The sequence below is a fragment of the Lathamus discolor genome, chromosome 6 (genome assembly GCF_037157495.1).
Source record: "Lathamus discolor isolate bLatDis1 chromosome 6, bLatDis1.hap1, whole genome shotgun sequence".
Lineage (NCBI taxonomy): Eukaryota > Metazoa > Chordata > Aves > Psittaciformes > Psittacidae > Lathamus > Lathamus discolor.
The window spans coordinates 15,097,655-15,110,003 of record NC_088889.1 but is presented as its reverse complement, the minus strand read 5'-3'; the positions used below and the strand labels follow the sequence as shown (position 1 = coordinate 15,110,003).

Genomic DNA, 12,349 nt, shown 5'->3' with positions numbered 1-12,349 from the left:
GTAATTTCTTTAAGTGTTCATGAAGGATCTGTTTGAAGTTCACATCCATACTTAGCCTGCTTTACTAGCATTAATAACAGCAGAGGTTTACAATATTAACCAGTTGCCGCAGGGACAGCAGCGCTCCTTTGGTGCGACAGAAAGAATGCCAAGATTTTATCGCCAAGAGATCCTTTATAATTTCTTTGCAAAACCAGATTTGAAGCACAGTGCTTAGGAACAGTCCCTGCCAGAGAGGAGGGAAGATGACAATGATTCATCAAAACTCTCCATCCTTTTCCGTAGGGGTTGCTAGCAGTAGCCATTTCCAGATGCACTCGAGTAATTGAATACGGATAATGGGCAATTACTGGATTGTTTGTTTAGATTCCGCATTTTTTTCCCTGTGGTGTCTATAAACAGCATTGCTCACTGCAGACGGAAAGTAAACTGGCTTGCTACTGGAAGCTGTTGGAGCAGTCTTTGATTTCCCTGTCCTTTGAGAGCCCTTTAGTTTGAGCTTGTGGGAATTTAAATATATTTAAATATAACATAAACATAACATAAATAACATTTAAATAACATATTTAAATATAAATAACATCAAATCGATATTTAAAGGGTTGGGAGCAGAAAACCTTTCTAGACTGTCAGAAAACCCTTCCCTGGTCCTCCACGGAGGTACAGAGCAGCATCTTTTCCTTTTGTTTGGAGCATAAGGAAATAACTAAGGGAAGAGAAAAACCCCTCTGCGAACATGAGCCGGTGTGACCGCCAGTGACCTCGCGGGTGGGAACTGGCTCCAGCGGCAGCAGGAATTCCTCAAAGGAAAATAAAACCTTGTCCTCTGGTTTGCAGACAGCACTTCTATGGCATGGATTTTTCTCTGCTTGCTTCTCCTGTGAAGTGGATGAGGCTTTCTCAGGAGCATTTTCATGACCCCTGAGCCCTGATGTTGTCCAGTGAGGCTGCCCCTGGCTTCCCCCCCTGCGCAGCATCCCTTTTCTCGCACACCCAGCACCCCGGCCCCACTCTGGCGTGCGGGTGAATGGGGTAATCTTTTCTTTTCAGGGTGACATCACTTCCATCCCCGAGCTCGCCGACTACATTAAAGTCTTCAAGTAAGTGCTGATGGGAAGAGGTGCTTGTGAAACTGGTAATGTCTGTGAATAATTAATGGTCCTATCGCCTAATATCCTTCTTTAAATTTATCTCCTGGCCTTAAGATCTCGCTGCACACCACTACGTTATTCTCCTGTGAAAAGCCACCAGGCAATTGCTGTGTAATACCACAGCTCAGTATCTGTGCTCTCTTACTGTTAAAACATTTTACTTTATCCTGTAGCGCAGTCACTATTACACACTATTGAAATACTTGATACTGAACTTGATCAGTTCTTAAGTACAAAACAAAGGGTGTTTTCCCACTGTTGCCACCCCAGCAGGTACACATCCCTCCAGGAGAGCTTGCTGCATCCCATAGCCAGGAGTGCATGCTGGGATATTTCTGTCACACACTTAATGCCCAGGGGATAATCAAGCCATCCTAAAATTAGGAGTGGAACATAGAAACCGTACTCCTCCTCCTGGTTTGCAAGAGGCTGGATGACTTCTAAAGAGCTGAGATCCCGGTCAGTCTGCCCTCTCCTTGCCAAGAGGAGCAGGTTAAGCTGACTCTGCTCTGCTCCTCTTCCAGCTCACTCAGGGTTTAGTTTGGGGTGTTTATATTTCACTTTGACTCTGACACGGTGGTACGTGGAAACCGGGAATGTCTGGACTTGGAGTAACGCTTTGGCAGCCACGACCGTCTCCTGCAATTTATTGCCTGCTGCAGCGAGGGTTACAGTGAACGTTCTGGAAACTGGAAATAAGGATGAGATTCCACAGCATAGCTATAGGATACAGAAGAAAAGCTGTAGACAGCAAAATAGTTCTGGAAGAAGCCTTTATTTTATTAATTGCTTGGTTCTGGAGCCAGAACTTGGCACTTCTGTTCTGAAAAGCTCTTTCTCCCTCTCTGAAGGTGAATTAATAAGGCCTCCATGTCCATCAGGGCTTACAGACTGTCTTAACTGGAGCAAAGTTTCAGGGCTGCAGCCTGTGCCCTGCATCTGAGTGGCTTTCCCCCCCACCCTTGGCCAAGCAAACAGAAAATCCCCTGCTATTTCCTTCAGTGTGCTTGTTTGCAATAAAATGAGGCACGACTTGGGGAGCTAATTGCAAATTGGAGTGCCAGTTGGTGGGGCAGGAGATGAAGCAGCAAGAAGCTGTTGGTTCCTCAGCTGATGCAAGCCCCAAGTCCTGGGTTGGGATTTGAGGCTGTCCTGCCGTGGCAGGGAGGCACAGAATTGCCATTTGCTCCTAAAAATGTTGGCCAGGTGGTATTTTAGTGCCAGAAACCCAACATGAATGACGTGACGTTAGGAGATGGCCCAGCTTTGGACATGCCTCTTGTCACACTTCAGCTGGAGAGGAGCTGCAGTATATGTCCCTAGTATGCCATACATAGAATTCCTATATGTCTGTCCCTATAAATGCCTGGTGTTGCTGCAGTTTTGGGATGTTTCTTTCTCCCCTGCCATCCATGTTACTGCCCGTGCTAGCCAAAGGATGTATTAAAGCATCTCTAGTGAGGCATGAGAGTGAAGGATGGAAAAACCTGCACGTGTAGGATGGCTTGGCTCGAGGTTGGTGAATTCTGTAGTGGGAAGCAGCTTTCAAAAGAAATTACAGTTGTAAAGTTTGTATAGGACAGGGCTATGAGTGCCAGGGCTTTAGGAGGAGGAAAACCAGCAAAGACAGAAGGAGGCAGCAGGTGCTTCAAGTTCAGATGTCCATCAGTGGTGTGGGAGCAGCGAGGCTTATGCAGACACTGTGTTTCTCCCACACCATCCCAATTTCCTTCTGACTCTCGCACCCTGAGCAGCCTCCAGCATGGTTTTGCTTGGAAATGAAAATGCAGAGGGCCATCACAAGCCCTCAAGGACAAGCAGTTGGGGCCATCACACGTTTGATTCTTACAGATGAGGGTTCAGCAGCTGTTTCTGGGATGGAGATGTGAGAAGTGCACTGCAGGGAGAGGCTGCGAACGCAGCCTGTGAATAAGGTTTAGAAATTAACTGGGGTTAAGAAACTGAGAAACTCACAGCTCTGGAAAGGTCCTGGGCTCATGGTGGGATGAGCAGGCTCAGGGTACCACCATGCCAGGTGGTCACTTTGCTGCAGGCTTGCAGCCCCATCAGTTCTTACGCAGAGTCAAGCAAAATCTGTGTTTGCCATAGAAAAGAACTGAACCTTTTCTGATGTAAAGTGGAGTATTTAAAAAGAAAACAAGTGTACTCATGCATATACTTGTACTCTCAGTACTGTCAGAGTGACAGATCTGTTAGAAGTACCCCTTCCTTTCAGAGCTTGAGCAAAGTGGTTCCAGTTTAACCTGATGGGTGAAGAGGCATAATTCACAGCAGTTTGTAGACAGGTCCATTTTTGTAATACAGCTCTCCAGTTCCCCTGACCTTGCCCCAAATTAGTGCAACCTCCATGGGATCAAAGAATCCAAACTTGCAGTTATAGCTCAATTTCTTAACCCACCATTGTACTGAAGGGGTAGTGAGTGGTGGCTGAGCTCACAGACAGGGACTGTCCCAAGCTGCTGACACCAGATTTTCAAGGGTGAAATGAGTTTCCTGGTGCAGGAGCTTGGTTTAGGAGCTTAAACTAAATTTAATGTCCCTCAACTTGTTTGGCAGGCCCAAGAAGCTGACGTTGAAAGGCTACAAGCCATATTGGTGCACCTTCAAAGATACCTCTATCTCCTGCTATAAAAGCAAAGAGGAATCCAATGGGACTCCTGCGCACCAGATGAACCTGAGAGGTAAGAGAAATGTAAATGCTGTTATATTTTATTGTACTAATAGGCTGGTCCTCTTGCATCTTCTTTCCCCACTGGTTTATCTTCTTGGGATGCCATCCTAGGGTTGGGTAAATACGTTTGAAGGAATGAGGGTGGCTGGGTTTAATAGCATGGCATATGTTTAGACTTCTAGAAAGTGAGTACATGGTACTTGTGACCCCAGCCCACCAGCTCCCGAGGAGCATGGGGAGACAACTTGCTGTTCTGCTTTTTGTCATGGCTATCCAAAGGAATTGGACTGACTCCCAAGCAGAGAATAAGCCTGAGCTGGAGAGAACAGACCATTCTCTTCCTGTGCTGCCTTTAACGTTTCTTCCTCCTCTCCCTGGTGCTGGCTGTGAGCAGCCTCGCTCAAATCACTCCCTGCGAGCTTTGCACATGAGTTTTTAAATTCCTACGGCGGTTGGCTTTTCTTATGTCAAGTGAAACATTCCTGCTCCAGCAGCCACCGAATGGCAGAGAGCTCATTTTGTTCCCTGTGGAGGCAGGACATGTGAAGCCAGGTGACCTCAGGCTGCAGTCAGGGTGAAGCCCAGCCTGCAGCACCTTTTTGGGAGCTTTTGGCATATCTGCTGTGATGGCACTTTTAGAAGGTCTCGGAGGCAAAGTTGAAGCAGCACCCGGGCTGACTTGGCTGGTTCAGTTCATCACTCCCCACTGTTTGTAAAACCACTTGTAGTTCTCTACAGACACCAAAAGTGGGATGCTCACACCTCGCTAGTGACCATAGCAGCGATGTGCCCGTCTGAAATGATGTATAGGGGTTTGGGGCTGAGAGTCCCCACCCATCCTGCCACCTTATCATAGAATCATAGAATGGTTAGGGTTGGAAAGGACCTCAAGATCATCTAGTTCCAACCCCCCTGCCATGGGCAGGGACACCTCACACTAAGCTGTGTCACCCAAGGCTCTGTCCAACCTGGCCTTGAACACAGCCAGGGCTGGAGCACTCACAACCTCCCTGGGCAACCGATTCCAGTGCCTCACCACCCTAACAGGAAAGAATTTCCTCCTTATATCCAATCTAAACTTCCCCTGTTTAAGTTTTAACCCGTTACCCCTTGTCCTGTCACTACAGTCCCTGACGAAGAGTCCCTCCCCAGCATCCCTATAGGCCCCCTTCAGGTACTGGAAGGCTGCTATGAGGTCTCCACGCAGCTTCTTTTCTCCAGGCTTATCCCACCCTTCCATAAAACTTTCAGGGATGCGGGCTTTTTGCCAGCCATCGGGTCCATTCACAAGGCCAGGCAGGATCTACAAGGTGAATTCTGCAAGCGTGCTTTAGCTTTGGCTCCCTTGCTTTTAGATAAGGTCTTGCTTTTTGCACCCTTTTTTCTTGTCACTTGGAAAAAGAGACATTGGACAAGGTTTTTTGTCCCTGCTATGTAGAGCGTTCATCCCATCGGAGATGTGGCACAAAACTTTTGCAGTGCCGAGATGTCATCGGAGACGGTTTAGTTGGAGAGCTTTGGTTTTCTTTTCTTCCTTTGTGTTTAGGGTGGGGTTTTTTCCCCTTTTTTTAAAGCATGGTTCTTGACACCCCTGTTAAACCCTGGCCTCATTGCAGGATGTGAAGTCACCCCTGATGTGAACATCTCTGGTCAGAAGTTTAACATCAAACTTCTGATTCCGGTGGCGGAGGGAATGAATGAAATCTGGCTTCGCTGCGATAATGTAAGTTTATCACTTGGACTGGCTGTCTCTGCCCTTTGCCTACCATCAGCTCATGCTCAGATGGGCCGTGTAGCTGGTGCTAAAAAGAGAAAAAGACAGCAGATGCACTCACATGTGTCTGAGCTCTGTGTTCAGTGTTGCACGTGGACACATGTGTGAATTTGGAGTAGAAAATTAGCCCCTGCTCTTCCCTGGCTTTGTCCCATGGTTATAGTCTACACATTGGCTGGGTTTCTGCCTGTCTTTTGTGTGTGCTTCAGTCTCCTGGGCTGGAAGGGAAATAAAGGCTCCCTGGAGTTTAACTGGGGGTGGCAGATGGTACCCCCACCACTCTGATGGGCATGGGTCTTTGTTTTGGGGGGCAGGAGACGCAGTACGCCAGCTGGATGGCTGCCTGCCGCCTGGCCTCCAAGGGCAAGACGATGGCTGACAGCTCCTACGGCATGGAAGTGCAGAACATCCTCTCCTTCCTGAAAATGCAGCATTTGAACCCAGACCCACAGCTGATCCCAGAACAAATCAACACCGACATCAATCCCGAGTGTCTGGTTTCTCCTCGCTACCTGAAAAAGTACAAGAACAAGCAGGTACGTGCTCGCCCGCTCTGCCGGCGCGGTGTTGGTGTGGACCGGGCTGACCGTGCACCCATTTCGGCGGTACCTGGTGTTTAACACTGCGTGTTTTGGATGTGTCACTTAATCGGATGCACGTGGTTACTAAAATGAGATGCCAACTGAAATGTGTGGTTTCGATCCAGCACCTGGGGATGACACCCACGACCTTAATTCTGCCGTACACTATGTGGTGTTGCACGTACACAGCTTTGGCAGCAGGGAACTGTTTATTTTAAACACATTTAAAATCATTTACATTTACTCTGAATACATTTGGGAATGGTTTTTACCCCTGCTGCGACAGTGCAGCAAAGCATGGGTCAGCTGCCCCAATCTCTCCCCTCACAGATGTAGCAGCGGTGAGATGAAATCAGTCCCGGTGCTGGGATTAAAACCCCTTCCCTTGCACAGAGCCCGTGCAGAAATCCTCAGGATCAGCAGAGTTGCAGTTGCTTGCAGTGCTTTATCCAGACTTGGCTGTAATGCAGTTTGCATATTTCTCTCTTCGCCTTTCCACTACTTCCAAATGCCAGTCCTTGAAACATTGCTTCATTTTGAGTTGCTGTGACTTGTGCTTGAACTCCACGCTACATTCGGTCTGTGCATGACAGGGCTGAACTGTTCTGCACTGGAAATAAATGCATAACTTTCTGAAAGACATTATATGTTAGAACAGCAATTAAGTCATTGCTCTGTGGGCCTTTCGGTGACTTAATCATTCAGCTGTAGCTTCGCAGCCTGTGTGCTTCAGGCTGGCTGTAGCTAGATAGGATTTTCTCTAAACCCAGAAGAAGGCTGCAAGTCAGAGAAGCAGGAAAAATATAACTTTTTACTGGCAAAGCATGATGATTTCCTGGCAGTGGAGTTATATTTTATATAGCCCTTATTATTCTTCTGAATAAGCCTTTATATCCACTTGGATAGAGGAGAGGCTGCATAAATATACCATTTTAATGCATATAATGCCTTCTAGGCTTGAACTCAGTAAAATGGAGGCACCTGGAAAAATATTAGCTTGCAGAACTTGCTTACTGTGCAGGTATCCTCATTAGAGAAATGACCTCCATCAAACCATGGCAATGGGCATGAGCCCTCTCCCTGTGCCACGCTGGGCTGGCGGCTGCAATGCAGACACCAGGTCCCCTATAGACATGGGCTAAACATCAGATTTAGGCTTTTCCTTTATGGCCAGAGGCAGAGCTTGCAGCAGCGGAAGATGTTTGTGGGCAGCACTCAGCTGGGAGGGACGGAGGGATGGAGACTGCAGGAATGCATGGAATTCAGCCACGAGGGTCCCTCAGCGCCCAGACACGGGGAAGGAGGAGGAGGAGGAAGAGGTCGTGCAGCCCACAGATGGTGCTGAAATGGGAATTGGCAGTGGGCCTTGCTGGAGGATTTATAGAAGCTCTTGGTCCCACACCAGCCCCAGACCTGCTGGGGTCGTGTTTACCTCCACATGCCCTTGCAGCAGCCTAGGGTTGGCAGGTTGGGTTTGGGGAACACCAAATCCTAAATACAGAAAAACTCAAACCAACACAAACTACGTGTATTCACAGCTCTCAGGTGCCTTCCTGGGGTTCAGTGTTGGAGCAGTGTGCTTCTGGCTTGCAGGGGCAGATGCATCCCCAGGAAGCCCGGGTGATATTCTCCTCCAGCCACCTGCTACCCCAAGCAGTATCCCCATCATTTCTCTGTATATCTCACATAAAAAGAGCTACTGAGTTAATGACCCATGGAAAGTGGGCTTGAGTTCGAGGAGTGGGAGGACACTAATTCTCCTCTGAGCTGGCAGCTTCACTCTCCCCTTCATTCACCAGCAGGACCAAAACCATCTCAAGATGACCAAAACCATCTCTACATGGTGCTGGGCAGCCAGGACCACACCAGTGTTCAGGCAGGGCCAGCAGGAGCAGCGAGCGTTGTCCTCTCTCCGTCCTTATGTTCACTTTGGCTGCTTTTCCACCTAAGAAATTGTGCATGTGGTTTTTTTGCTTGAACTTTGGTTTGCAGTTAATTTACACTTTTTCTTTGCTTTGTTGCCATTATTTCTGATTGCTTTTTTTTTTCTTTCTGCCTCCTTTTTTTTTATTTCGCCTTGCCATCTTCAGCCAGGCTATGTAAGAGACTTGGTAAGTGACAGCAACAATAAAATAAAGATAAATTTAAGATAAAGCTTAAAATAGTGTAGAGCCCCTTTGGTTTGGAGAACAGCAGGGAAAAGACTAGCAAAACCTACACCCTCCCCAAGAAATGTGGGCCCTGTTTGGTTTTTATAATGGTCCCCAATGATTCATGCTGTGAAACTGGAAACCCTACACCAGAAATTTGCCCCGCCGTTTGCTCACATCCTGCATCTTAAACTAACTGAGCCTGAGCAGCTCTTTGCCTCCAGACAGCTCAGATCTATATTTGCTTTTATATGTCTGGAGATATGAAGCAAAAGCAGCTCCACGTTATCAGCCGTGGTCACGGGGTTTGAGTAGTCATAGCTGAAATAAGACCTCAGGGTAGAAATTATCGATTATGTGTGTTCATAACCGTGCTGGCACCCATACACCTCCCAAGTTGTTACCCATTCGCATGACAGTCGAGATGCCACTGATGACTCCCTTGCCTAAAGCTGGTGTGTCTCGCCACCCGCAGATCACGGCACGCATCCTGGAAGCCCATCAGAACGTCGCCCAGATGAGCCTTATCGAGGCGAAGATGCGGTTTATTCAAGCCTGGCAGTCGCTGCCGGAGTTCGGCATCACACATTTCATTGCAAGGTTGGTGGGTCTGCTGGGCAGAACAGGAGGGGTTTCATGAGCATGGAGCAGGTTAGATATGCAGCATATCCTTAGCTCTGGAAGTTGAAGTGGAGCTGAAATTAAACAGCAGTAATTGCACTGGCTCATAAACCCAATTTTATACGTTAACTGAGCTGCCGAGTTTAACATGCGTAGCTGTGTCTCGCAGGCATGCATTTATTAACCCCTCGCTGTGTCACAGGTTCCAGGGGGGCAAGAAGGAGGAGTTGATCGGCATCGCCTACAACCGGCTGATACGGATGGACGCGAGCACGGGCGATGCCGTCAAAACCTGGCGGTTCAGCAACATGAAGCAGTGGAACGTGAACTGGGAGATTAAAATGGTGAGCTGGTGTTTTACACCTCAGGCGCTTCCCCTGCTCCTGTGATGTGAGACAGGCGCTGCTCTCGGAGGTGGGGGGTGTTAATTCAGCTTTATAAGTCAGCTTGTAAAAAGTCAGGTTTTCACAGTGCTGTTTTCTAAAGCGTGTCCCGTCCAGCTGCATTGATGAGGTACAGTTTCTCCTCCCTCCTTTTCTACCTCCTTAGAGATCTAGCAGAGCTAGAGTGGAGTTGAATATGACCCTTCAACAAAAGAACAGCAAACCCTGAACCTGTCTTTAACACAGTTACACGCTTCCTGCATAACCATTTTCTCTGGTCTCTGAACACCCACTCAAAGGCAGCAGAATAAAATCAAACCAGAACTGATGCTCAGGCTTGACCCTAACAGTAACATAAATGGACCGGCTTTATATGCACTAGAATTCCTTTTATTTGCAGTAAAGCTCAAACTTCCGTGTAAGTAATGAAAAGCAACAGTAGAGACATCACTAGGCTCCAAGATGGGCTTTTACCCAACTGCTAGATTTGGATGAGCAAACTTTCTCTGCTCCTTTTCAGTGGAACATCTCTTCAGAATTGCCAGGGACACGTGAGGGCTTTTCCTCTGCGGTTTGCGGTCATTAAGAGTTGCTAGAGAAATTATTCAGCTTCCCCTCTGCCTCAGAGTCTTTGTTTTGACCCTGTTGCAAGCCCAGATATCCCACTTACTCGTCTCAGATGCTCTGCTGGGAATTCCCTTCCCTCCTGTAGAGCTGTTGCTGATGGGGGGACAAAAAAATAATGGGCATCAATAAACAGGCAGTCTATTCAGTCACTGCGAAATGAGCTCCCCCAGCTCCCATAGAGCATTTCTACAGCCAAATTTCCACTTACAAAACCAAAACTCACAGGAAAAAGTGAAAAGATACTGCTGAGAGATGCACATGTGCTGGGTAATTACCTGTGAGTCACGGGAGAATGAAAGGTGTAATGAGAATTTAAGTAAATAAATAAAATAGAAAATTAAATAAAAGGTATTTGTGTCTCTAAACATTTGAATAATAATCACCGTATCACAGAATATCTCAAATTGGAAGGGGGCCATAAAGATCAAGTCCAAATCATCGTTTTTGTCACTGGATTTTGCTTGGAAAAGGCATCTGGGTTAACAGAAAAAGGAGAATGAGACAGAGGGAAGAGCATGTGGCAGCGCCAGTCCTTCGGGTGAGCCTAACGCTGAGGTTTTGCTTTCTAGGTGACGGTGGAGTTTGCAGACGACGTTCGGGTGTCCTTCATTTGCACGGAGGTGGATTGCAAAGTGGTTCACGAGTTCATCGGCGGCTACATCTTCTTGTCAACACGAGCGAAAGATCAGAATGAGAGCTTAGATGAAGAGATGTTCTACAAACTGACCAGTGGTTGGGTGTGAGTCCCATGTACTGTACACCGAGAGGAAACCCCATGGCCATATTAATATTTAACTTTAAAAAGCTGTTCTTTGAAATATGCTGCTTAATAAAGTAAGCTTGAAATGTATCTTTTTTTTATCATGACAGTTTTTGCATTACCAGACCAGTTAATCTCTGTGCACTAATGAGCACTTGTTAATTTGCTGTAACAAGACCGTATCTGGGTATCTGGGCCAGGGAGATCATGCTGCTGGCCTTGAGATACAGAATCCGATGGGCAGATCAGGATAAGATTTGACTGACTTAAAATAGCCAATTTTCTACGAGAACTCTAAGCCATCTTCTTGTAAAGCCATCCAGGGCTTAACCTATATGAAGTCTATTTATCATGTTTAATGCATGAGTGTTTTCTTTTTCTCTGTGTTTTTTATTCTGTACATTTGACCTATTTGGAAGTCATCCCACCCGTAAGTAGAACTGCCATCTCTCCTTTCACACTACATGCACCAGGACTGCTGCAGGTGCCTGACATGACTTTGAAGACAGTTGCGTGTGGCCTCGAAGATGACCTTCTGTTAATCTGTTATAGCTTGGTTTTATTTGTTAACTTGCCTTTTGATAATCATTTATATTGTCTTATTTTTTTTAATTTTATTTTATTTTTACACCGTATTGTATTATGACACTTTTAGTATTCACCAGCATAGTCACTGTTCTGCCTATGATATGCAAACTTTTTCCTTACAATATGAAGTAAAGGTCTATGAAGTATAGGTTTTGTGTAACTAATGTAAAAAACACAAATTTTATAAAATTGTACAGTTTTTTTAACTAGTCTCACAAGCCAGCTAGAATATTCTGGAGTATCTGCGTTAACTCTAGTATGTCTGTAAGGGGTACGGGGAGTAACCAAGAAACAAAAGGAAACAAAACCCAAAACCCCACAATTTCAGTCCAGTAATTTTTTATCTAAGTTAAATGGGATTTCAGAGCTGCACCACAGCACCCTCAATAACCCATACCTGGGGCCAGGACCTCCCTGTTCATTAAACCAGCGCCGCATTAACGCTAATGGAGAGGGATCTCCTGCCCCACTTAATGCCGAGGAATAACCAGTGTTGTGTTCCTGTAGTCTGTGGTTTCAGGACTATATACAAATGCATTTTATTTTAAATAAAAGTCAAATCTTTTATTTAATATTCAGCTGCTGCTCCTGGTTTTTGTGCTTCAACTGCGCTACGGCAGGGCCTTAAGCATGTCCTATGTGATTCAACCACCCTGTGCCATCCCTACACTTCCTCCCAACACCTTATCCTGAGCTTTCTGAAACAAAGTGGTACCAAAAAGTAAAACAAAATACAGGGATGGGCCAGGAGTGGCCAAAGCACTCTTCCCTGCCCAGGCAGGCAGTGGTGAAGCAGCCCAGGGATGCAGGGAAGGATGCTGCTAGGACACATGGAGTCAGTATCCTGCCATCACCTAGTTTGAAGACTGCTGGTGGAGCACTGAGCTCAGTTACAATGGTAAAAAGGAAAATAGATTTGCAAGTCAGCCTTAAACCCGTGTATTTCAGCCCTTCATTTGGCAGTGAAATGAAATTGGGTTTGCTGCCACGGGAGCACTGCAGTGGGAGATCCTGCTGCCACA

The 12,349-nt window shown here is 46.6% G+C and overlaps 1 protein-coding gene across 4 annotated transcripts in view; it reads left to right on the top strand.

Moving 5' to 3' along the window:
• Positions 1 to 11,905, top strand: part of FERMT2 (FERM domain containing kindlin 2) — a 51,538-nt gene extending 39,633 nt beyond the window's left edge. For 2 of the 4 annotated variants that reach the window (XM_065682703.1, XM_065682701.1), the window contains 8 exons: positions 1,051 to 1,100; positions 3,729 to 3,853; positions 5,460 to 5,566; positions 5,932 to 6,153; positions 8,289 to 8,309; positions 8,824 to 8,948; positions 9,172 to 9,313; positions 10,549 to 11,905. In XM_065682703.1, coding sequence (XP_065538775.1) covers positions 1,051 to 1,100; positions 3,729 to 3,853; positions 5,460 to 5,566; positions 5,932 to 6,153; positions 8,289 to 8,309; positions 8,824 to 8,948; positions 9,172 to 9,313; positions 10,549 to 10,722 — 966 coding nt within the window. In that variant the 3' untranslated portion in view covers positions 10,723 to 11,905. The remainder of the gene's footprint in view (positions 1 to 1,050; positions 1,101 to 3,728; positions 3,854 to 5,459; positions 5,567 to 5,931; positions 6,154 to 8,288; positions 8,310 to 8,823; positions 8,949 to 9,171; positions 9,314 to 10,548) is intronic. The other 2 variants (XM_065682704.1, XM_065682702.1) reach the window with 1 other exon arrangement.
• The last annotated feature ends 444 nt before the right edge of the window (positions 11,906 to 12,349 follow it).